Below are 27,248 nucleotides of genomic sequence, written 5' to 3' on the forward strand. Positions count from 1 at the left end.
TCTCTCTTCCTCCACCCAGGAAGCGGGAGATGGAAAAAGATGCTTGGTCGGTCCTCCTACTTCAAATTTGGGGCACTGCACGTGCAATCTAATGTGCCACCAGATAGGAGTGGTGTGTTAAGTAGTCCCCCTCATCAGGCCTTTTTTAGTCAAATGTATCGCCTGCTGTCAGTCCCTTCGGGATCCATCCCTCATTCATCTTAATAAAGGTGAGGTAATCTAGACTTTTTTGACCTAGGCGACTTCTCTTCTCAGTGACAATACCTCCTGCTGCACTGAAGGTCCTTTCTGACAGGACACTTGAAGCGGGGCAGGCCAGAAGTTCTATCGCAAATTGGGATGGCTCAGGCCACAGGTCAAGCCTGCACACCCAATAGTCAAGGGGTTCATCGCTCCTCAGAGTGTCGATATCTGCAGTTAAGGCGAGGTAGTCTGCTTCCTGTCGGTCGAGTCGTTCTCTGAGGGTGGATCCCGAAGGGCTGTGGCGATGCGTAGGACTTAAAAAGCTCCGCATGTCCTCCATCAACAACACGTCTGTAAAGCGTCCTGTCCTTGCTGGCGTGGTCGTGGGAGGAGGATTACTTTCACCTCTTCCCCTGTTAGATTCCCGTTGTGCTGTGACATCACCCTTATACACTGTGTAAAGCATACCTTTTTAATTGATTTTGGAACTGCTGCATCCTTTCCGACTTGCCGTAATTCGGTAACATTTCCGCCACTTTCTGCTTATACCGGGGGTCTAGTAGCGTGGACACCCAGTACAGGTCATTCTCCTTCAGCCTTTTTATACGAGGGTCCCTCAACAGGCACGACAGCATGAAAGACCCCATTTGCACAAGGTTGGATGCCGAGCCACTCATGTCCTGTTCCTCGTCCTCAGTGATCTCTCTGAAGGTATGTTCTTCCCCCCAGCCACATACAACACCACGGGTACCAGATAGGTGACAACGGGGATGCCTGTTGTGGTTGGTCTTCCTCCTCCTCAAAGCCACATTCCTCCTCTTCCTCACAATCCTCTTCCAGCGTTGCCGCAGGCCCAGCAAGCAATGCTGATAAGGCTGTTTCTGGTCGTGATGGTGACCACAACTCTTCCTCTTCATGCTCATTTACGGCCTGATCCAGCACTCTTCGCAGGGCACGCTCCAGGAAGAAAACAAATGGTATGATATCGCTGATGGTGCCTTCGGTGCGACTGACTAGGTTTGTCACCTCCTCAAAAGGACGCATGATCCTACAGGCATTGCGCATGAGCGTCCAGTAATGTGGCAAAAAAAAATTCCCAGCTCAGCAGAGGCTGTCCTAGCACCCCAGTCATACAAATACTCGTTAACGGCTTTTTCTTGTTGGAGCAGGCGGTCGAACATTAGGAGTGTTGAATTCCAACGTGTCGGGCTGTCGCAAATCAAGCGCCTCACTGGCATGTTGTTTCGCCGCTGGATATAGGAGGTGCCCGAAGCTAAGCTGTAGAAGGATGGTGCGTCGAGGTTCCGAGCAGAAGCTGTAGAAGATTGGGTGTCCTGTGTTAGCCAGTCAACTATGTCCTTAATACTTTTCAAGTTCAGGGTATGTGGCCTCTGGACACTGGGCATTATTCTAGGGCCAAAGGGAATCACAGCACCACGACCACGACGGCCCCTCCTGGGTGGCCTGCCTCTGCCTGTCATTTTTTTTCGATTAGTGGTACTATGCGTGCAAGCTACTGTGACAACAGATATGAGTAGCACTGGTGTGACACTGTGCCCTGGCAGGCCCTGAAATGCACACTCGAGAAGGAAACTGACTGCTATTATATTACTGTCAAAAAAGTTTCGTTTTTTTTTAAATGCTAGCTATTGGGACACCAGATATGAGTGGTGGCACTGGGCGAGTGGGCACAGTATACGCTGTGAGCCTGACACACACGCTGGCAGACAACTAACTGCTATTCAATCTATTACAGTCAAAATTGTATTTTTTTTTTTAAATGTACACCACTGTTACACGAGTTGCACTGGTGTGACACTGTGCCCTGGCAGGCCCTGAAACGCACACTCGTGAAGGAAACTGACTGCTATTATATTACAGTCCAAAAAGTTTTGGTTTTTTTTTAAATGCAAGCTATTGTGACACCAGTGAGTTAGTGGTGGCACTGGGCAGGCCCTGAAACGCACACTAGTGAAGGAAACTGACTGCTATTATATAACAGTCAAAAAAGTTTTTTTTTAAATGCAAGTTATTGTAACACCAGTGAGTGGTGGCACTGGGCAAGTGGGCACAGTATATGCTGTGAGCCAGACACATAGACTGACAGGCAGGCAACTGCAATTACATTACACAGAAAAAAAAAGCAGACTGATGTTCTAGCCCTAAAAAGTGCTTTATAGGGAGGGTCTGCTGCTGATTGGCTGGAATGTGTCTGCTGACTGTGAGGTACAGGGTCAAAGTTTACTCAATGATGACGAATACAGGGCGGACCGAACAGCGCATGTGTTCGCAGTCCGTGGCGAGCGCAAACAAGCGATGTTCGCCAGGAACTATTCGCCAGCGAACAGTTCGGGACATCACTATTTCTCAATTACTTCAGGGGATGATTCAGCACTGGTAATGGATGAGACCCAGAAAACTAAAATAAGTCCAATAAAGTCTCTTAAGTGTATGCTCTTATAAATTAAGCTATTATCCTTGCTATGAGGGCAGCAAGGGAGCTTGCCAATAGGAGCTATAAATACTCTAGTAACAGACTAGTATCCCAATAAATAATAGTATGGTACATTAAAAGTAAAAAAAATAATAGAATTAAAAATACAAAAGGATTAGAATATAATATAATCAAGATTATAAAAATAATAATGGATATGTATAAGTGTAGGAAGCTTTTGATCCCAATAGTACATAGTGCAAAGGCAAAGTGTTAACCGTAAAAATGTTTTATTGATTCAGTAAAAAGAATATAAAAATATGAAAGTCACACACATAGTAGCATATGAATAGGGACACTTTCAACAGAGTCTCTCCCAACACACTGGATACTCTTTAAATGCTGCCTTATCAGAGCCGGCTTCAAAGACAGCTTCAGAGTCCTTATTGTCAAATGACCGGAGAGGAGATTCACCACGTTCGTTCCACTTCGGTTCAGTATGCATTCCACTGTGAATTCGAATGCAGCCTTACACGTTTCGTGGCGCTTGGTCACTTCATCATGAGGACTTTGTGGGTTCCCGGTCACCTCAGCGAGACTTAACTGCGAATGTTAGGTAACTGTTTTCGGCAGGAGGTCACCGTGCGGTTCCTGGACAATTTGGTTTGCAGTTTTAAACCACTTTGAAATCTGCCAGGAGAACGCTTTTTGGAGTGAAGGAGCATGAGACTAAGGGGAACAAATGCTATCTAGGAGCCAGCCGGATCACCCCGTTTTGCGGCCGCAGGAGCTCCTGAAAATTTACGGACAAAAGCACCAACTGCCCTGGAACTGTTTTGGGCATAGGACCATGTGTGCAGCCAGACACAACTTCCACACGGTGGCGTTTTCCCTACACTGCATGGATCTGAGCGCTATTTGGAGAACTTGTCATGGCTATTTAATGATGTCTAATTTGTGGGGGTTCCTATTTGTTTTGTATCTAATTTGATATTTTATATTTTTATGCAGAGTCACTCTGACACGGGATATTGTTGACCTTTTGTGGGTGTGTTCTGGGCATGTTTTACTGCATCCTTGTTTTGTATATAAGTGGGCCATTTGGCTATTATTAAACACATTCATTTCTACCCTTCATCAAGTCTAGGCTGATGTTTGGGGAATTGGGAGCTATAATCATTGCTTCACTGGGGATTTGGGAGAACTACAGAGAATATACTCAGCCAGGTATAGTGGATCTGTTACATCTGACCACAACACTTTCAGCCATTTCTCCTCTGAATCATTCAGATGTTCATTGGTAAACTTCAGACAGGCCTGTACATGTGCTTTCTTGAGCTGGGGGACCTTGTGGGCGCTGCAGAATTTCAATCCTTCACGGCGTAGCTGCCTTGAGATAATTAACAAGATCCTCCAGTGTAGTTCTGGGCTGATTCCTCACCATCCTCATGATCATTGAAACTCCACGAGGTAAGATTTTGCATGGAGCACTAAACCGAGGGAGACTGATAGTTATTTTGTGTTTCTTCCATTTGTGAATAATCGCACCAATTGTTGGCACCTTCTCACCAAGCTGCTTGGCGATGGTCTTGTAGCCTATTACAGCCTTGTGTAGGTCTACAATCTTGTCCCTGACATCCTTGGATAGCTCTTTGGTGTTGGCCCCGTGGAGAGTTTGGAATCTGATTGGTTGATTGCTTCTGTGGACATGTGTCTTTTATACAGGTAAACTGAGATTAGGAGCACTCCCTTTAAGAGAGTACTCCTAATCTCAGCTCATTGCCAGGATAAAAGACATCTGCTGTTGAGAGTCCGTTAGGCAGAGATTTGTGCTCACCCTTGCAGATATACACAGTCCAAGGTGATAAGGTTAGAAACCACCAGGACTGTGAATCTTTGTACTCGGGCTGTGCATGAATGGTGTTCCAATTCGCAGTACAGACAAGAGAAAATCCAGAAGAGTAGTCAGGTACGGTTCTAAAGGTCAGGGCAGGCAGCGTACAGGCAATAACGAAGATTGAGAAGCAGGAGTCACAAGCCAAGTCAGTCTATAAGCACAGGAAACATGAAACAATGAACTGACACTGCCTTCACTGAGAGGCAGTGTTATATACCTTGGATAATGATCCATCTGCCTCAGGTGGTCTTAAATTGACAGGTGAGAGCCACTGATGAAGCCCAGCCCCCTATTGCTGCAGGCAATGCTGGATACACAAGGCTAGATCCAACATTCTGAAGTGGCTTAGAGGCATGAATGCAGGCTTAAAATGTAGATGGACCCAGGTTCAAATCCCCTGTGGGGTAAACACACCTGAAGATGGCACACCAGATGGATGGCATGTGGAGAACTTTGACATCTGGGAGCCAGAAATCTTGCTGATTGACAGGGGATCAAATACATACAATGACATTTTCATAATGTCAATTTATACCTTTTTTGACATGCATTTTTCTGGATTGTTTTTGTTGTTGTTCTGTCTCTCACTGTTAAAATACACCTACCATTAAAATGATAGACTGATCATTTCTTTGTCAGTGGACAAACGATCAAAATCATCCGGGAATCAAATACTTTCTTCCCTCACTTTATACGTTCACCACACATATCAGTTCCAATAGCAAATATCACATTTCTAGCAATTTTATGTTCTGACTATGTGCATTTTCCCCCATTCTTCTGCTAACCCGGGGGAATTTATGTTGAATGGTTAAATCTGGTTATTGTCTTGAATAGGATCAGGGGATTTCTTAGAAAATTAGTTCCTGGGAGAAAGATCACAAAACATTGTTTACCCATATTCAGTTGCATAAAACAGATGTAAAGCACTGAATAAAAGAAAAACAATACAATCGTAAATCTAACATAAAAACATAAAACACCCATTTAATTATATAAATGGTTTCTTTATATTGAAAGTGATAGATAAGCTTCCTTGTATTACAAGGATATCATTGCTTTTGCAGTGTTAATTAGTCTCAGTACTGCAAAATTTGTATATGCTTTTATGGAGAGTGTTGTGTGACATATTAACACCTTCCTGCTGCCAGGACTTGCTGTGCTGCCCTTCAAAACGTGGTTTTTAAATATGTTAGGATGGTGTCACAGGTCCTAATGAACTTGTCCTACTCTTTCCTCCTGGACATACAATGATGGATCTAATCGTAGGACCTGCCTAGCAACCCAGGCAGTTCCTCAGCAGCCAATCACTGCAGTCCAAGTCACATGATCATGATGACAGCATGTCCCCATGATCACTGATACAATGTCTCAGCCAATTAATTCAAACATTGGCTGAGAATTGTTCTCTGCATCTCTTTCCTTACTTTGATCTGAGGCGAGAGGGTCAGAAAGATCATTGGTACACAGTGTCCTGTGTGATCTAAACTGTTAAAATGTGGGGTGGCGCTATTAAATGTCGATTTTTTTTTGTTAAAAGAAGATATGTAATACAGAATTCGTCTTGCATTAAGGGTGTCTAGAATTGCTGCGCATGCGCATTAGGTCTCCGTCATATTCCGGCTCCTAGCCTCACTCTGCGGCGCACGAGGGAGCTGAGCAGACAGCTCAGAGGAAGTGCTCCTTCGCCAGCCGCCCGCCAGCACCGCCCGCCCACCTGGCTTGTCAGTTAGCCGCAAGCCCGCAAAACATACATATAACAACCATCTCAGGATAGTCTGGATCTGAGCGCACAACAGATCCCACGAACACAGCCAAATCGCCAACTAGGTAAAGTTTTACATACCACACATGAGGCGCCTGCCCAAAATAGATCCAGAAGAAAGATGGTTGGTGGTCAGTCTCGTTTGGGAGTACAAAAATGAATAAAATACCGAACGTATGCTTTAACTGTTCTGTAGATAATGTTTACCTAATCCATGCAAACAATTCCACCGAACAGTGCTCTTCCAAGATGAAAGGAACCGAACGCAGGTGAGGATGAAAGTTTAGCGGAGTGTCCGATTTTAGTTCCATGCACTCAATGACAAAACACCGCTGCCTGCGTTCATGCGAACAAGATGGTCACCATTCCGTTTTCGTGCATACGAATGGTGGCCACCCAGATGAACACTTAGAACACTAGAGGTGTGAATCGTTATTGAGGTGTCAATAGGGGTGAACGAGGATAATAAGCATACGGGTGGGCTGAGTCTGGGAGGTATAACAAGAGCATTTTGTGGTTTTGTTCGGTTACAGAACATAATAGGGAAAAAGCAAGGGAACAGGGTATTTACCGAACAAAACAGTGGGAAAGTAGATGAACACCGTATTTCAGTGACAGGGTGTTCTGTCACAACATTATTTTATTTTAAAGTTTTTTTTATACCCTCTCCCGAATGGGAAATATGTATTTAAAACATGTTTAGTAAATACTATATATTAGATGTAGCCAGTCTAGAGTTTGTTCTTCATTCACAAAGTTTTGTGTACATTTGTTGCAACCTGTAGCGGAGCCCTAGTCCTAGCAGGGACTCTCCTCCGCTGGTTACTCCAAGATGTACTGAGGAACAATCAAATACTCACAGGGAACAGCCAAAACACAGCAAAGTAAGCCAAACTAAAAGAAATCGGTCTAGATGAATATTTTTGTTCTTGGGTAGAACATTGGCTTAAGGATAGAGTACAACAAGTTGTTATTAAATGGTAAATTTTCAAGCTGGACAAAAGTGGTAAGTGGTGTCCCTCAGGGTTCTGTTTTGGGACCGCTTCTATTTAACATATTTATAAATGATCTTGAAATGGGCATTGAAAGCCATGTATCAGTGTTTGCAGATGACACAAAACTATGTAAAGTAATAAAATGTGAGCAGGATATTGCCTTGCTGCAGAGGGATTTGGATAGATTGGGGGACTGGGCACTAAAATGGCAGATGAAATTTAAAGTAGAGAAATGCAAAGTTATGCACTTCGAGGTTAAGAATGCACAAGCAATTTACACCCTAAATGGTAGTGAACTAGGGATAACCACACACGAGAAGGATTTGAGAATTGTTATAGACAAGAAATTAGGCAGCAATATGCAATGTCAATCTGCAGTTGCTAATGCCAGTAAGGTTTTGTCATGTATAAATAGGGGCATAAATTCTCGAGATGAAAATATAATTTTGCCTCTTTATAAATTGCTGATAAGACCACACCTTGAATATGCTGTGCAATTTTGGGCACCTGTTCTAAAGAAAGATATCATGGCACTAGAAAAAGTGCAGAGACGAGCTACAAAATTGATAAAAGGAATGGAGCATTTTAGTTATGAAGAAAGGTTAAAAAATGTAAATCGCTTTAGTTTGGAAAAACGGCGCCTGAGAGGGGATATGATAACATTATATAAATATATTCGGGGCCAGTACAAACCATTATCTGGAAATGTATTCATAAACAGGGCTATACATAGGACACGAGGTCATACAATTAGGCGGGAAGAAAGGAAATTTCATCGAAGGCAAAGAAAAGTTTTTTTACAGTAAGAGCAATAAGGATATGGAATTCTTTGCCTGAAGAGGTAGTTTTGTCAGAGTATATACAGATGTTTAAACTGCAATTGGATAAATACTTGCAAAAACATAACATACAGGGATATAATTTCTAATTAGTGGGGTAATAGCTGCTTGATCCAAGGAGACATCTGACTGCTATTTTGGGGTCAAGAAGGAATTTTGTCCTAGTTTGTTGCAAAATTGGAAGCGCTTCAGACTGGGTTTTTTGCCTTCTTTTGAATCAACAGCAAAAACATATGTGAGGAAGGCTGAACTTGATGGACGCAAGTCTCTTTTCAACTATGTAACTATGTAACCTGAAATTTAGACCAACAATGCTTGTTTGGAAAGATTTAATAAAGTCATTTATAGTTACAGCTTTGCTGTTTTAGCTGAAATCTGTACTGTAAAAAAGTGTTTTTTCCATATAATCTTTTCAAGGTAACTGTAGCGGAGCCCTAGTCCTAGCAGGGACTCTCCTCCGCTGGTTACTCCAAGATGTACTGAGGAACAATCAAATACTCCCAGGGAACAGCCAAACCACAGCAAAGTAAGCCAAGATTCTCCCAACACCTCCCCAGTAACTTGATGACTCTCAGTTATGTGGGAATATCTGGTTTTAATGGAGGCACACTGGCCTTTTATGCAAGTTTTCCAACAAGTGTGACACCCAGGTGAACCTTTATGGGCACAGGGACACAAAGTTAACAAGCCAATGAAACAGTGTTGTACATTGAGACACTCCCATACAGTATGCACAATCACTCCCCTCTGCCTGGTAGAAAATTGAGGTAGATAGTGTAGTAACTAAATTATCCCAAGGCAGGAAAATCCCATATTTTTACAAAGTTTCAGAAGTACCCCAAAAACATAACATATCTCGATAAATGTCACATCCCCTGATAGCTCTAATCTGGGTGAACAACATATCCCAAAATCACCCAGATCAGTGCAGGAATCAATAATTCCTTGGAAGTCACTTTTCGACCGAGAGCACGCATGGCTTCATGCCCAAAATTGTTCCATAGAATTAGGCTGTGCGACCGGTCTAATATATCAGTCAAGTAATGTTCAAATAGTCAAACGGAGACGTTCGTGCATAGAGTTAGTGAATATATCTGGTTCGGTAGATTATTTCTATCGACGGTGCTTCATTCGTGTAATTCTAGTCAAACCTAGCTGGAGGTGGAAGTCCCAACAGTGTTTGCGTCGTCGAGTGTCCGATTTTAGCTCCACACACTCAACAACCAAACACAGCTGTCTTTGTTAGTGTACCAAGATTTCCATCGCCACGTGTTCATCTATACGAAATAGCTGACCACTTAGAACGTTCGTGTGGTTGCGGTTTATGGAGGTGTGAATGGTGTTAATAAGCGACACACTCCATATCTGGGTGGTCTACCATTCGGTAGTTTGTTCGGTTGTCAAACAAAACCGTGGGAACCACTTAAGGGAATAGATTTATACGAACGGCCAGGTAAAACAGGGGAAAAAGCTTAGAGTTCAAAGCAAGGGGAGTAAGTCTCGCACAGTTAGGAGGGGGAAAATTGGGGTACGGACAGCCCGGAGCCGGAATACGAGTACAGTAGCATGGTCCATTCTGCTACAGTAACATTTGTGTTATTCTAAGGTTTTGAATCTACTATGTATACCAAACAACACGCAGAGGGTTTTAATAGTTAAACTGTAAACTGCAGCAAGTTAAAATTAAAATTAATTGATTAATGTATGGTTAAAAATATGTTTTATACTATGCCGCTTAATTAACTAGCTGAGAGGCGTACCCAAAAAATGCAATTTGATCAAGTGTGTACTAAGTTTATGAAATAAAAAAAATCTCAGGCACTCACTGTGATTTTTTTTTTATTTTTTTTATTTTATATATGTCTCTTGGGGTCTTTTGCTGGCCCATGCTCAGTAGCACCCTGTGTGTAATTGTTGTGACTGAGTGAGACCCTATTTCTATTTTTGTACTAAGTTTATGAACATTTATTACATAGTTTTCAACGTGTTTCTTGTTTTATTTTGATGTGTATATTTGTTTAAAAGTTATTGCTTGCTGGTTAAAAAAAAAGTGATGCATGTCCCGTTAAATGCTTGACCATTATACACAGCTATGATCAATGCTAGCTAAATTACTGATGTAAAATCACTATACACAGGGAAATTGGAATTAAGTAAAAATGCAAGCCATAATGGAGTGTGGTATCTCATTACTATACACTTGTCACTATTAAATGTCTTTATTAAAAATGAAGGCTTTGAATGGCATAACATTAGTGGTTGTCAATGTTTTATACAATCTGCATTGTTTATTTTCTTAGTGCTGGCAGAAAGGATTCCTTGGCTGTGTCCTGAATGTGTGTCTGATCCCAGCCAACTATCACTGGAGTCTGATTGCTGGAGTTTTGGAGTCATTCTGTGGGAGGTTTTCAATGATGGCATAGTGCCACTTGGTGCAGAAGATCCATCTACGGTGAGCATGTGTACAAATGTATTACTGTATGAAATGCAAGGATCATGCATGCCTTCCCACCTATTATTATTATTAGGGGAAAAGTTTGGTTTGGTTGGGTTCGGAAATTCAGGTAAGTATAAAAAATGTGTCTGCTTCAGAATTCGGACCAATGACATTCGGTTCGCTTCGGCACTTCGGAACTGCCGAACAGCGTCACTTCGGAACTTTGGCACTTTGGACATGAAATCCGAATGTTCATTCATAACGAAACGAATTGCACATGTCTACTTTATATATCCTGTATAATAATTGGCTAAGGATGTTTGTCCGATGCACAGAAAAGACTAATTTTTTCATTTTGTCAATTCCTCTCTTTTTATTTCCTACACTTTACCTCCAATGAAAGGCACAACAAAGACAGCTAATTTATGCAGCGAATAGAGTTATAATTCAGATGCTTTTTTTATGATGCATTACGTTCTATTTTTAAAAAACAGTTTGATCCATTATTTTCTAAATCTTTTGCATCCCCAGAAGATACAGTTTTATGCAGACCAACAACAGCTTCCAGCTCCACACTGGATAGAGCTGGCCAGTTTGGAGCAGCAGTGCATGTCCTACAACCCACTGCTGAGACCTTCCTTCCGCTCAATTATTCGAGAGCTCAACAATCTAATTGCATCTGGTAAGGGAGTTGGTGGAGACTTAATTCATTAAACTTCCACTATTAATGACCATTAGAGATGTCCCGAACTGTTTGCCGGGAACTGTTCGCCGGCGAACATAGCTATGTTCGGTCCGCCCCCTATTCGTCATGGAGGTGGGAGGGTCTGGGAGGGAGGGGTCTGCTGCTGATTGGCTGGAATGTGCCTGCTGACTGTGAGGTACAGGGTCAAAGTTTACTCAATGATGACGAATAGGGGCGGACAAGCTATGTTCGCCGGCGAACTGTTCGGGACATCTCTAATGACCATACCAATGATTGATAATGTCACTCTTTTCAGTCGTTCCTGCTTATTTAGGTATGGAGGTCTTGTCTAGAAATAGATCACCGGTTTCAGAAATCATTGTTTAACATTTCTTTTTGGGATCTTTTATACTCCAAAGATTACGAGTTGCTAGTGGACCCCAGGGGACAGCAGCAGAGAGAAGGATTCAGAAGTTGTGACCCAGCATGGGAATATCAGGATCCCAGTGTGTATGAAGAAAGACATCTCAAGCATATATCGGCACTCGGCAAGGTGAGAGGTGCTGAAGTTTATGTCTCTCTTGGCTCATTAGATTACGTTTTTTTTTTTTTTTTTATCAGCACTTGCTTTTTCTGCTTCTTTCATCATATTGCCACACAACCCTTGCAATTACTAGAAGTATTACTGCAGCTGCAATGTTGCCTTTCTTTAAACTTATGTATTTATGTATTATGTATTTTTTATTTATTTATTTTTTTTTATTTTTTTTGTGATTTTGTGTAAGGTGTTTTAGAAGCCTTTATGATTTTACAGTGCTTAATGTTTATCGGGGGGTGTATTGGCAGCAACAAATAATAGCTCATTATCTTGAAATTACAGTAAATAGGGGAAAATTCCACAAACGTAGTGGATGAAAAAGTATTTTATACAGTATCTTGGTATTAGTAGTTTTCCATACAGGGCTACTAGTGAAATAACAAAATGGCCCATTTTAAGCATGGAGCATTGTCTGAGTGACACTGCTGTTAAGTTTTGTCTCCAAATAATGCAACATGTACAGTTTAAATTCACGCAACTGGAGTTCAGAGATTTTAAAGTTTTATGGGTTAAGGGTACCCTTAGGGATGCTTAGAGTTAGGGAAAATACAGTTGGGGCTTAGGTTTTGGGGCTTTGTAATAAGGAACAACTGCCTTTAAGATGCTATGATTCCCATAATTCTCAGCCAGGCAAAGCTTTAAAAATATTGAAATCAAAATACTTTATTAAAGTAGTTCAGAAAATTAGTCATGTCTCTAAATATAGCTTGTCGTGCCATGTCTTATTTTTATTTGATATTTTAACTCTTCCTTCTTTCCCTAATACATGGTTTATTGACTAAACTCTGAATTGTAATAAATTAAAATCTGAAAGACAAATTTAGGTTAAAATAGCCAAGCAGTTACTATAGCCGAGTTGAATACATTTTCTGGAAAAGCTACCTTAGGCCATCTTTTGCCATTTGAATTTCAACTCACTATAAACCAGGGTTTAGTGAATAGACCCCTTTTTGTCATATTACATGCCTCATTTCTGATTCTCTTCATGGACACCATTCTCTTAGTACAGAAAAATGTTTACAAATTCTTTCTTCTTCTGTTTCTCCTTTCCACGCAGGGTAATTTTGGCAGTGTTGAGTTGTGCCGTTACGATCCTCTCGATGATAATACAGGAGAGTTGGTTGCAGTTAAAAAACTACAGAATAACACAGCCGAACATGTCCGTGACTTTCAGAGGGAGAGTCTAATTCTACGCTCCCTTCACAATGACTATATTGTCAGATACAAAGGAATCTGCTATAGTGTTGGTGAGTGGACTGGGAACACTAAAGGGAGAGACATAATCATTGTTATACACTGAGTTCAAAGTGAGTTCAACGTGAATTTCAAATTTAAGGCCAGCATGGCTGAACTGGAAGCATTATTGGCTTTTTTTATTTATTGATTTTTTCCGTTAGCTATGTTGACCTTAAATTTGAAATTCACTTTGAATTCTCAAGTATTCTGTACTGTATCTCTCCACAAGTATTTTTACATTCAAGTAAGTCCTCTTACTGATCCATACTATCCTTCTCTATAAATTGGCATTTTCCTCTTGGCTCCTCATTATAAAGCCTACTACCAATGCAAAACACTCTTTCATCTAACCCTTTTATATGATTACTCTGGAAAACTCCCAGTTCAATTCAGTTCAGTTATTTATCCTGTATAACCTTTCTGCCAAGCACAGAAATGACAACAAACCATAAAAAAATTATCATAAAGTAAATACAAAACATAAACGAAAGAATGTGCCATTCAATTGAACCATTATCTTATGTAGTAAGGTGATATCAACAGTTTATCGCACATGTAAAATGTTTTAAAAAAAAAAAAGTTAAGATTATATTTTAGAAAAGAAAAAAGTCCCAGTGTTGGAAAATCATTCTGAATATAGCAAGTTTAATATTACAGACCCAGGAGATTAACTTTATTTCAAAGTTAGGGGTGAACCATTCTAGATCCAACCCATCAAAGAAATAAAAATATTATAAGGGTTATTTACAAAAGTGAGATTTCAAAGTAAATTCACGGTGAATTTCAAAGTTAAAAGGAACACTAAACTGACGGGAATACAAATATGCATTCCTGACACTCTAGTGTTGAACAATGTAGGTGATTGCCCCCGCTCCTATTGCATAGAAAGGTGATATTACTTACTGTTTATCCCATGCTGCGCCAATCTCACTGCAGCTGGCCCCGCCTCCGATCTTGGGGATTTCAGCCAACACAGTGCTTTCCCATCGCATTGAGCAAGTGTGACAAAACACCAAGTTGTGATACTCAGTATCTCTTCATGGAGATGCATTGAATCAATGCATTTAATTCGTATTATTCCAACTGTAATCTTGAAATTAAATCCCTTCTGCGTAAAGTTAATCATTAAAGTATTAATGTTGTCCTATTTTATTATATATTATGTGTAGGTCGCAGGAGTTTCCAGTTGGTTATGGAATATCTTCCAAATAAAAGTCTTCGTGAATATTTGCCAAACAATCGTGATAGACTGGGCCCTCAGCAACTTCTGCTCTATGCCTATCAGGTTTGCAAGGTCTGTTGATACATACATACATGAATGAATACAGAGAGATCTAACTCAGATCTATGTGGACTCTGAATTCCCCCCCTCCATCTACAATATTAGATATCTTACTATGTAGATATGCACAGAACAGAAAACACAGCCAACAAGCACAGAACAATACCAGTAACTGGGAATCAATTATTATATAAAAAAGAGAAAATGAATACATAACAAGAGAAGCATGAAATACATACACATTAATATTTACATTCTATTTGAAACCTCTCTCTCGGATGTGCATGTACATATCATGTTGTGCCAGAAAACAGACCACGATTTAGTTACTCTGTTTGTAAACAGATTTTTCAGCTGTCTGCCTGATTTCCCATATGGCCACCAAGGTCATGGACTCAGACTAACAGGCATGAGAGGGGCAGCACGGCCTGAGATGAGATCATGCCTAGGAAGCAGGTGCTGGGGTCAGCGGTTACAGGCAGTGTGTACAAAGAAGAACACAGACCTGCTTGTTCTCATTCCTGGTGGGCTGCTGAGCCGCTGGATGAATCAGTGGAGATTAGGCGATGCTCTGACATCACTGTCATAGCCACTGCACCACCTAATCTTCCTCCATGCTTGTAAGGGAGGAAGAGGCAACCAAAAAGAAGGGAGCAGGCAATGCTAGCAAGAAACCTCCCCTCCTCTACCCTGCCCTTCAAACCCTCCATTCCAGCTAAGGATCAGTGCCATCCACCAGCCTGCCCAGCAAGGGATGTACCAGGCCAGTAGCAGTACACCTTGCCCATTCCAGTAGCTAGCCACCCGTACCCACAAAGTCATTGTGAGTGTCTGCATGGGTCAGTGTGTATGCATGAGTCTTCACAAAGGCCAATGTTTTCATTAGAAAACCAAAACTTTTAAATTGTGTTACGAGTATCATGCAAGTCTATATGTAGACATGTACTGTACATTAGTATATTTGTATCATATTAATATGTACTTTATATTATAGACAGAATATAAAATGACTAACTCCTCACATGAATTAATATATATAATATAAAAGTGGAACAAACCTAATGTATTCATAAAGGGACAGTCCACTGCCTAAAATAAAAATCACTGTTTAGTAAATATAACCCAATGATTTAATTATGCATTTTTTTATTGAGGGTAGATCATAAAAACAACTTGCAAAATATGCAGATCTCGTGTCTGGAGCCTTTGCAAGTCTTCCTATGCTAACCCAGTCCAGACATCCTGTGTCTGTTGAATTAAAGACTTCCCAATGCAGTTCAATTAGAATTCATCACAAGGCAGGTGCTCTGAGCAATGTCTCCCTCTCAGTATCCCCTCTCAGTTAACCACTTGGCGGGCGTTCTATGCCGTCCTTAAGGAGCCAAGCCAAGCGGCATAGAACATCCCCACCATGCACCACACTTACCCGTTCCCCGTCGTTCCCTTGCCAGTGATCAGCGTTGCTCCCAGTCTGGGGGGACTGCCTGACAGCCCAGACAGTCCCCCTTGGGCAAATTAGACCCCTGCAGACCATTTGATCGCTCTGAAAGAGCGATCACATGGTCGCAATAGGCATCCATAGTGCTGCCTGCAGTGAGACTGCCTAGACTGTCAGGCAGTCTCCCTGCTTCTGTAAAATATAAAATAAATAATATGTATATGTGTATCTTGATAAAGACCCAGCAGGGTCGAAACGTTGATTTATTTGTATACCACAGCGATGTATTCTTTGGAATGCAGTAAATAATTGTGCACTATTACTAAGACCTAGTGTGCTCCCTTTATTGTTTTTCTATATATATAACGCGGGATTGCACCTATGCTTATATACAGATTTGGAAGCTTTTTTTCAAGGAGGAGTGCCTGGCTCTGGAATATTTTATATATATATATATATATATATATATATATATATATTTGTGCTCGGAATTTATCTAATACGCAATGGAATGTAGAAGGAGAAGCAAAGTTGGTTGAGGTGTGCCGAAACCAACGGACGAGTAGGCCTGTAAAAGAGGGCCCACAAAGGTGAATTGTTAACCCTTTCACGACCGCGGACGGTTCAGGACCGTCAGCGGTAAAACGTGCGTTTGGACCGCTGACGGTCCTGAACCGTCATAGCGGAAAACGGGCTGCAGGAAGCGATCAAAGATCGCTCTTGCCCGTACAATGATGTAACTATCTGCCAGACATCCCAGGCAGATAGTAACAGCCAATTACGGTGTGTGAGCGATCCGCGATCGCTCACAATTGGCTGCTGTCAAAGTGGGTGTTACAAACACTCACTTTGACAGTGATCTCTGCCCCTCTCTCCTCTGTAGCGTTTTGTGAGGCGAGAGAGACAGAGATCGTGATAGTTTGTTGCAGCAGAGTGTTCCAGAGAGTTGTAAAAAGTATCAGCAGTGAATTAAAAATCCATTTTAACCCCTTCCCTGCCAGATCTGTTTCAGCAGTGCATTTGTACTGTCTGTCTTTTTTTTTTTTGCCCTTAAAGGGTTAAATTTGTTTTAAAAATATTTGTCTTAGTCTGTCTTAGTCTGTCTTAGTCTGTCTTAGTCTGTCTTAGTCTGTCTTAGTCTGTCGTAGTCTGTCGTAGTCTGTCGTAGTCTGTCTTAGTCAGTCAGTTTCCTTCCCCCAAATCTCCATTAGATTTTTGTGACAGGAGTTAGTTTAGGGATTGCTGTTTAGTCTGTTTTAGTGAAAAAAAAAAAAAAAAAAGTATAAAAAAAAATTTGTGTGTTTGTAATTTGTTTTAGTCGTGTGTAAAACATGCAGCGTATGTATAACTTGCAGGAGGCATATGCCTTCTTGGCGTCAGACTCTGACGCCACTGACACTGCGTCAGATTTTGACCCAGGTCAGTTTTCTGACATGTCTAGTCAAGACGACATGTCATCTGTGTGTGAGCCGGCTGAAGAAAGAAGCTGTGCTTCCTCTGCTATGCCAAATGTGGAGGAGGACTGGGTACCTCCACAGTTAGCCGAGCCCAACGTCCCCCCTTTTAGTGCCAACGCAGGCATTAATGTTAATGTGGATGGCTTCTCCCCAATGCAGTATGTAGAACTATTTTTAGGGGATACCATCTGGGAGGAGATTGCTTCCCAGACTAACTTGTATGCTACCCAATTTATTGACAACAATCCAGGTAGCTATACAGCCAGGAAGCATGACTGGCATCCCACAGATGTCCCAGAGCTTAAAAAATTCTGGGCTCTCACAATGCTCATGGGGATTATAAAAAAGCCATCGATTCGCTCATACTGGAGCACCAACCCAATAATGTCGAGTCCAGTATTCTCCCAAACCATGCCTAGAGCCAGATACGAGTTACTGCTGAGATTTTTACATTTCAGTGACAATACCCTCTGTCACCCTAGAGATCACCCCCAATACGATAGGCTTCATAAAATACGCCCAGTGCTAGACCATTTTCAGGACAAATTTTCGGATGTTTATACCCCCCAACAAAATTTATCCATAGATGAATCTCTAATGAAATACAAAGGGAGATTAGGGTTCAGACAATACATCCCCTCAAAGCGCTCTAGGTATGGCATTAAAGTATACAAACTGTGCGAGAGCGAAAGCGGATACACATTTGCCTTTCGTGTATATGAGGGGAAAGATGGTCAACTGGACCCTCCTGACTGTCCTGACTCCCTGGGGACAAGTGGGAAACTTGTATGGGACCTACTAAACCCCTTGTTTAATAAAGGTTACCACCTTTATGTGGATAATTTTTATAGTAGTGTCCGTCTATTTAAAACACTTTATGCTTTACAGACACTGGCCTGCGGCACTGCCAGAAAAAATTCCAAAGATTTTCCACGATCTCTCATAGATGCAAAATTAAAAAAAGGCGAATGTAAAGCACTTCGGAAAGCTGAGGTGCTTGCACTAAAATTTAGGGACAGGAAGGATGTCCAAATGCTCACCACCATCCATGACGAACGCATGTCCGACGTCTCTGTCCGGGGCAGAGTAGAGTCCAAACCGGTTTGCATCAGGGCGTATAATAAGTACATGGGTGGTGTTGATTTGGCTGATCAGCTTATGCAGCCGTATCTTATTTTACGAAAAACCAAAGCATGGTATAAAAAGGTGGCTATTTATCTGATGCAAATAGCAACCCACAACTCATTTTTACTTTTTAAAAAAAATAATCCAGGGAAAATCACCTTTCTCCAATTTCAATTGAAAATAATTTCTTTAACAATTTATGGAGATGGACAAGTTCCAACAACGGTGCAAGCTGAGTCCAGACATTTTATTTTTAAGTTACCGCCAACTGCTAGAAAAAAAAACCCCCAGAAACGTTGCCGGGTCTGTTTTAAAAACGGGAAAAGGACAGACACCCCTTTTCACTGTCCTGATTGTCCTTCGAAACCAGGACTCTGTGTAGGAACATGTTTCAAGCAGTACCACACAGAACAGTTGTAAGAAGTGTTCCTGAATTTTTATTTTATTTTCTGTGTCTTTGGAAAGCAGCCATTTTTTTGTTAGTCAGTTTCCTTCCCCCAAATCTCCATTTAGATTCTATTTGCAGGAGTCAGTTTAAAGATTGCTGCTAAATGTACATTTGCTACCTGCACATTTGGCCTAACAAGTTTTCTGGCAGTAACACATAACCAGCTGTCCAAAACCAGATGACGTGTGCATAAAAACCAGAATAAAGAAAATACCACTACACTTTCTTTGGGGGGCAAAATGGTTGGGGGAAAGAAGTCAAAACACCCCATCCTCTATAACATTTGATGTCTACTTTATAAAAATATATACTATACATATTGGCATGATGGTAACATTAACTGGGGGGTACAAAAATATGTCAAACTGAAGATAGACCAAGCATACCTATATATCAAGTTGAAAAACTGACATGTACAAGTTCTGATTGTTGCCTTTTGGCCCCCAAACAACCCGGCAACCATATACATGGGGGGTATCACTGTACTCAAGAGATGTTGCTGAACATATTGGGCAGTGTTTGGCAGTGACACGTAACAGGATCTGTTAATTCATGCCTAAAGTACAATGTGTGTGACAAAGAAACAAAAAAAGATTACTATCCAAAAGTTTGACAAAGGCTGGTGGTAGAATTCAGTGCATGAAAAGTGTTAAAATACCACAATTTAAAATGCCCTGGGTTGTCTACTTTTCAAAAATATATGGTTTGATGGGGGTAAAATACATTGGCTCAAATGGGACATGGGCGCAGGTTGATTACATGTCAAAATTCCAAGTTGGGAAACTGATAAGCGCACCTGCCAAACGTGGCCTTTTAGCCCCCAAAGAACCCGACAAGCCTATGCATGGGTGGTATCACTGTATTCAGGAGATCTTGCTGAACACATATTGGGGTGTTGTTTGGCAGTGACACATAACAGGATCTGATAATTCAGGACTAAAGTACAAGGTGTGTGAAAAAAACTGAAAAAAATGTACTAACTCAATGTTTGACAAAGCCTGGTGGTAGAATTAGTGCATGGAAAGTGTAAAAATTCCACCATGTGAAATACCCTACGGTGTCTACTTTTCAAAAATATATGGTTTGATGGGGGTAAAATACATTGGCCGGCTTCAAAAATGTCCCAAATAGGGCATGCATGCAGGTTGACTACATGTCAAAATTCCGAGCTGGGAAACTGATATGCGCACCTGCAAAATGTGGCCTTTTAGCCCCCAAACAACCCAAAACACCTATACATGGGGGGTATCCCTGTACTCGGGAGATGTTACTGAACACATATTGGGGTGTTGTTTGTCAGTGACACGTAACAGGATCTGTTAATTCATGCCTAAAGTACAATGTGTGTGAAAAAAACTGAAAGAAAATTACTAACTCAATGTTTGACAAAGCCTGGTGGTAGAATTAGTGCATGGAAAGTGTAAAAATTCCACCATGTGAAATACCCTAGGGTGTCTTCTTTTCAAAAATATATGGTTTGATGGGGGTAAAATACATTGGCCGGCTTCAAAAATGTCCCAAATAGGACATGCATGCAGGTTGACTACATGTCAAAATTCCGAGCTGGGAAACTGATATGCGCACCTGCAAAATGTGGCCTTTTAGCCCCCAAACAACCCAAAACACCTATACATGGGGGGTATCCCTGTACTCGGGAGATGTTACTGAACACATATTGGGGTGTTGTTTGGCAGTGACACGTAACAGGATCTGTTAATTCATGCCTAAAGTACAATGTGTGTGAAAAAAACTGAAAGAAAATTACTAACTCAATGTTTGACAAAGCCTGGTGGTAGAATTAGTGCATGGAAAGTGTAAAAATTCCACCATGTGAAATACCCTAGGGTGTCTACTTTTCAAAAATATATTGTTTGATGGGGGTAAAATACATTGGCCGGCTTCAAAAATGTCCCAAATAGGACATGCATGCAGGTTGACTACATGTCAAAATTCCGAGCTGGGAAACTGATATGCGCACCTGCAAAATGTGGCCTTTTAGCCCCCAAACAACCCAAAACACCTATACATGGGGGGTATCCCTGTACTCGGGAGATGTTACTGAACACATATTGGGGTGTTGTTTGGCAGTGACACATAACAGGATCTGTTAATTCATGCCTAAAGTACAATGTGTGTGAAAAAAACAGAAAAAAAATTACTAACTCAATGTTTGACAAAGCCTGGTGGTAGAATTAGTGCATGGAAAGTGTAAAAATTCCACCATGTGAAATACCCTAGGGTGTCTACTTTTCAAAAATATATGGTTTGATGGGGGTAAAATACATTGGCCGGCTTCAAAAATGTCCCAAATAGGACATGCATGCAGGTTGACTACATGTCAAAATTCCGAGCTGGGAAACTGATATGCGCACCTGCAAAATGTGGCCTTTTAGCCCCCAAACAACCCAAAACACCTATACATGGGGGGTATCCCTGTACTCGGGAGATGTTACTGAACACATATTGGGGTGTTGTTTGGCAGTGACACGTAACAGGATCTGTTAATTCATGCCTAAAGTACAATGTGTGTGAAAAAAACTGAAAGAAAATTACTAACTCAATGTTTGACAAAGCCTGGTGGTAGAATTAGTGCATGGAAAGTGTAAAAATTCCACCATGTGAAATACCCTAGGGTGTCTTCTTTTCAAAAATATATGGTTTGATGGGGGTAAAATACATTGGCCGGCTTCAAAAATGTCCCAAATAGGACATGCATGCAGGTTGACTACATGTCAAAATTCCGAGCTGGGAAACTGATATGCGCACCTGCAAAATGTGGCCTTTTAGCCCCCAAACAACCCAAAACACCTATACATGGGGGGTATCCCTGTACTCGGGAGATGTTACTGAACACATATTGGGGTGTTGTTTGGCAGTGACACGTAACAGGATCTGTTAATTCATGCCTAAAGTACAATGTGTGTGAAAAAAACTGAAAGAAAATTACTAACTCAATGTTTGACAAAGCCTGGTGGTAGAATTAGTGCATGGAAAGTGTAAAAATTCCACCATGTGAAATACCCTAGGGTGTCTACTTTTCAAAAATATATTGTTTGATGGGGGTAAAATACATTGGCCGGCTTAAAAAATGTCCCAAATAGGACATGCATGCAGGTTGACTACATGTCAAAATTCCGAGCTGGGAAACTGATATGCGCACCTGCAAAATGTGGCCTTTTAGCCCCCAAACAACCCAAAACACCTATACATGGGGGGTATCCCTGTACTCGGGAGATGTTGCTGAACACATATTGGGGTGTTGTTTGGCAGTGACACATAACAGGATCTGTTAATTCATGCCTAAAGTACAATGTGTGTGAAAAAAACAGAAAAAAAATTACTAACTCAATGTTTGACAAAGCCTGGTGGTAGAATTAGTGCATGGAAAGTGTAAAAATTCCACCATGTGAAATACCCTAGGGTGTCTACTTTTCAAAAATATATGGTTTGATGGGGGTAAAATACATTGGCCGGCTTCAAAAATGTCCCAAATAGGACATGCATGCAGGTTGACTACATGTCAAAATTCCGAGCTGGGAAACTGATATGCGCACCTGCAAAATGTGGCCTTTTAGCCCCCAAACAACCCAAAACACCTATACATGGGGGGTATCCCTGTACTCGGGAGATGTTGCTGAACACATATTGGGGTGTTGTTTGGTAGTGACACCTAACAAAATCTGTGAATGTATACCTGAATTGCAATTTATGTGAAAAAAATAAAAAAAATAAACTACCTATGCAAAGTTTGACAAAGGTTTATGGTAAAATGGCTGCATAGAAAGTATCAAAATATTCTTAGATGAATACCCTGGGTTATCTAGTTTAAGAAAAATATATACATGTGGGGTGTTTTTTGGAGATTTATGACATAACAGTGTTACAATGTCACTATTGATATATTTGAAAAATGTAAATTTTGAAACCGCAATTTCCTACTTGTACTTATAGCCCTATAACTTGCAAATAAAAGCAAAAAAACACGTAAACATTGGGTGTTTTTAAACTAAGGACAAAATGTTTAATCTATTTAGCAGTTTGTTTCATTCGATTTTGTAGATCAGTAAAATATTTTTTAAGTAGAAGTCAAAAAACAAGTTTTTTTGTTTTTTTTTCACCATATTTTACTATTTTTTTTAAAGTAAATGATATGAAATGATACAAATAATGGTATGTAAAGAAAGCCCTTCTTGTCCTGAAAAAAACAATATATAACTTGTATGGGAACAGTAAATGAGAGAGCGGAAAATTACAGCTAAACACAAACACCACAAAAGTGTTAAAATAGCTCTGGTCCTTAACGTACAAACATCGCAAAAACAGTCCGGTCCTGAAGGGGTTAATATAGATGGGTGTAGGTGGGTGGGGACAAACAGCTTGCACAACAAAGGTAAGTAGGGGGCGTACGGTTTATATAGGATCATAACTCCTCCCACAAATTTAGGCCAAATGGCCTTCCAACTTGTGCTCGGAATTTATCTAATACGTAATGGAATGTAGAAGGAGAAGCAAAGTTGGTTGAGGTGTGCCGAAACCAACCCAAGAGTAGGCCTGTAAAAGAGGGCATAAAGAGGATTCAAAGAAAACACACTTTATTGCAAGTTTATACAGCTAGTGCACTGAAAGTGTCAGGATCGGGACAGGGATCCAACACGCAGAGTACAAACAGTAGCCAGATACGTATACCGGACCTTAGAATGGCCGGACTAACGTAAGTAGTACAGTATAGAATGGTCAAAGACAAGCCGAGGTCGAGGGTAACAGAAGACAGGTAAGCGAGAGACAAGCCGAATCAAGGGTAACAGAGATAAGCAGAGTAAGGTAAACAAGCCGGGTCAAAACCAAAAGGGATAATAGAATACACAAGCACTGAGTGACTAGAACAAGCTAGAACCACGACAGGGCAATGAGCTAATGAAAGAAGCTCTGTTAAATACCCTGTTCAGAGCAGTAACCACGCCTCCGAGGCGTCCTGATTGGTCCTGCAGCAATTGAGTGACAGGTCGTTCCGGAGGAGTGTCCTGATGACAACTTCCTGCCTAGATGCTGTAAAAGGCAGTCACTCCCTCGCGGCCGGCCTTGCATGACCGGATAGACCGTGGGGAAGGGAGCCATCAGGCCGTCTGGATGGAGGAACAGCTAAGTCTCTACCTCTTTTGGAGGTAGAGACCACAGGTACCCTGACAGTACCCCCCTCTCAGATACGCCCACCGGGCGGAATACACCAGGGCGAGAAGGGAATCTAGAGTGAAACGCCCTGCGGAGACGGGGAGCATGCACCTCCTCCTGAGGTACCCAACTTCTCTCCTCAGGACCATAACCCTTCCAATCGACCAGATATTGCAGTTTCCCCCGGGAGATTCGATAATCAACGATGGAATTGACCTCATACTCCTCCTGACCCTCCACCTGAACTGAGCGGGGAGGGGCGATCGTGGAGGAGAACCTGTTACATATTAATGGTTTTAGCAAGGAAACATGAAATGAATTAGGAATGCGTAAGGCATTAGGCAACACTAAACGATACGCAACTGGGTTAATTTGAGACAGTACCCTGTAAGGTCCAATATATCGAGGAGCAAACTTCATAGACGGCACTTTTAACCGAATGTTTCTAGTACTTAACCATACTCTATCGCCTGGAACAAACACCGGTGCTGCCCTTCTACGTTTGTCAGCGTGTCTTTTAACCAGCGTAGAATTGTGCAGAAGGATTTGTCGAGTTTGATCCCACAACTTTCTTAAATTGGCAACATGAACATCCACCGACGGTATCCCTTGAGAAGAAGACTCCGAAGGAAGGATGGAAGGATGAAAGCCATAATTCAAGAAAAAAGGGCTAGAATGCGTAGAATCACAAATGAGCTTGTTATGTGCAAACTCCGCCCAAGGAATCAAACCGACCCAATCGTCCTGGTGTTCTGAAACGAAACAACGTAAATATTGTTCAACTTTTTGGTTAGTGCGTTCAGCAGCTCCATTGGACTGAGGATGATAGGCAGAGGAGAAATTCAATTTGATGCCTAGTTGGGAGCAGAATGATCTCCAAAAACGGGAAACAAATTGGGAGCCTCTGTCAGAGATAATTTGGGAAGGTATCCCATGCAAACGGAAAATCTCCCTGGCGAATATCTCCGCTAATTCGGGCGAAGATGGGAGTTTAGGTAAGGGAATGAAGTGAGCCATTTTAGTAAATCTGTCTACCACAGTGAGGATGACAGTCTGCTTTTTAGAAATAGGCAAATCAACAATGAAGTCCATTGCCAGGCAGGACCAAGGCTTTTCAGGAACCTCTAAAGGGTGCAGAAATCTGCATGGAAGCGAATGGGGTAGCTTGGTCTTGGTACAGACTTCACATGCCCCGATGAATTCTTTAATATCCTTGCGTAAGTCAGGCCACCAAAAATCTTTAGAGACCAGCGCATAAGTCTTGCGGATGCCAGGATGCCCAGCCACCTTGCTGTTATGGAAACAGCGTAGCACCTCCAGTTGGAGAGCGGCAGGAACGAAGTGTCGATCCCCAGGAGTCTGTTTGGGTGCCAAATGCTGAAACTTCATGATCTCAGAAAGCAATGGAGAGTGAATCCTGAGATTCGTGTTCGCGATGATATTCCCCTTAGGAACTATGGAGGACGGAAGTGGTTCAGTTATAGTGGATGGTTCATATTGACGAGACAAAGCATCGGCTTTAGAGTTCTTTGAACATAATTAAAGTGAGTGAGGAAAAAAGCCCAGCGAGCCTGCCTGGCGGACAAGCGCTTAGCCTCCCCAATATAAGACAAGTTCTTATGATCCGTTAGAATAGTAACAGGGTGTAGTGTCCCATCCAGTAAATGTCTCCACTCCTTTAAAGCCTTAATGACCGCTAACAGTTCCCTCTCCCCGATGTCATATCTGCTCTCAGGCCCAGAAATTTTTTTAGAGAAGAAACCACAAGGGTGTAACGGTTTATCCACCCCTAACCTTTGAGACAGAACAGCCCCAACTCCTGTCTCAGAAGCATCGACCTCGAGCAAGAAAGGCAGAGTCGTATCAGGATGAACTAGAATGGGAGCTGAGGCAAAAAGTTCCTTGAGAGTCTTAAAAGCAACAAGAGCTTCCTCAGACCAGAACTTAGTATCAGCCCCTTGTTTGGTCATATTGGTAATAGGCGCAATGATAGAGGAGTAACCCTTAATGAAGCGCCTATAGTAGTTGGAAAAACCAATAAACCTTTGGATAGCCTTGAGTCCTTTGGGCAAAGGCCAGTCTAAAATAGATTGGAGTTTACCAGGATCCATTTTAAAACCTTCCCCAGAAATCACGTACCCAAGAAAGTCTACCTGAGACTGATCAAAACTGCACTTCTCCAATTTGCAGTATAGACCATGTTGCAGAAGTTTGTGTAACACCTTTCTGACCTGTCTATGGTGAGTCTCAATCTCCTTAGAGTGTATTAGTATGTCGTCCAGGTAAACAATAACACAATCATGCTGAAACTCCCTAAGTACCTCATTAATCAAATCTTGAAATACTGCAGGAGCATTGCATAGTCCAAATGGCATAACAGTGTATTCGTAATGGCCATACCGGGTATTGAATGCCGTCATCCACTCGTGACCTTGCTGGATTCTCACCAAATTGTAAGCCCCTCTGAGATCTAACTTGGTGAAGATTTTGGAGCCCTTAAGACGATCAAATAACTCGGTAATCAGTGGGATAGGATAGGCATTTCTGACAGTTATTTTATTCAAGCCTCGGTAATCGATACACGGTCTCAGCGTGCCATCCTTCTTCTTAATGAAAAAGAACCCCGACCCGGCCGGAGAAGAAGATCTCCTGATGAATCCCTTTTCTAAATTCTCCTGAATATACTCCTCTAGAACCGAGTTTTCCTGAACAGACAAAGGATATACATGGCCCCTCGGAGGCATAGTCCCGGGTAGAAGCTTAATTTTACAGTCAAATGACCTGTGTGGCGGCAAAGAATCGGCATTCTTCTTGTCAAACACTGCCCTTAAGTCGAGGTAAAGGTCTGGTATTTGTCTTTCTGTGGCCTGAGTAGGGTTCTCCTGTATGTTAATATTAGCTAATGGAGAAACCTTGCACAAACACCGATCCTGGCAGCCCTGGCCCCACGAGAGTATCTCCCCTAACTCCCAATCGATAATAGGGTTATGTTCTTTCAACCATGGGTACCCCAGAACTATGGGAACGGAAGGAGACGAAATGAGCAGAAGAGATAAATTCTCCACGTGTAGGATACCAACATTTAAATCAATGGGTATGGTCTCACGAAAGATAACAGGGTCTAGTAGTGGTCTACCATCTATGGCCTCAACGGCCAAGGGTGTCTCCCTTAGCTGGGATGGGAAATTGTTTTTACTAGCAAAGGCTTGGTCGATAAAATTCTCAGCAGCACCGGAATCTATCAAGGCCATAGCCCTTAC

At 41.7% G+C, this 27,248-nt stretch overlaps 1 protein-coding gene across 1 annotated transcript in view; it reads left to right on the forward strand.

Annotated features, from left to right (window-relative positions):
• The window catches only part of JAK3 (Janus kinase 3), a 329,337-nt gene that overhangs the window by 196,909 nt on the left and 105,180 nt on the right, over window positions 1-27,248 (forward strand). Inside the window, exons 16-20 of the mRNA XM_063455458.1 lie at window positions 10,414-10,565; window positions 11,082-11,232; window positions 11,655-11,788; window positions 12,891-13,080; window positions 14,239-14,363. Of these exons, the coding sequence (XP_063311528.1) occupies window positions 10,414-10,565; window positions 11,082-11,232; window positions 11,655-11,788; window positions 12,891-13,080; window positions 14,239-14,363 (752 nt within the window). The remainder of the gene's footprint in view (window positions 1-10,413; window positions 10,566-11,081; window positions 11,233-11,654; window positions 11,789-12,890; window positions 13,081-14,238; window positions 14,364-27,248) is intronic.

The sequence above is a fragment of the Pelobates fuscus genome, chromosome 5 (assembly GCF_036172605.1).
Source record: "Pelobates fuscus isolate aPelFus1 chromosome 5, aPelFus1.pri, whole genome shotgun sequence".
Lineage (NCBI taxonomy): Eukaryota > Metazoa > Chordata > Amphibia > Anura > Pelobatidae > Pelobates > Pelobates fuscus.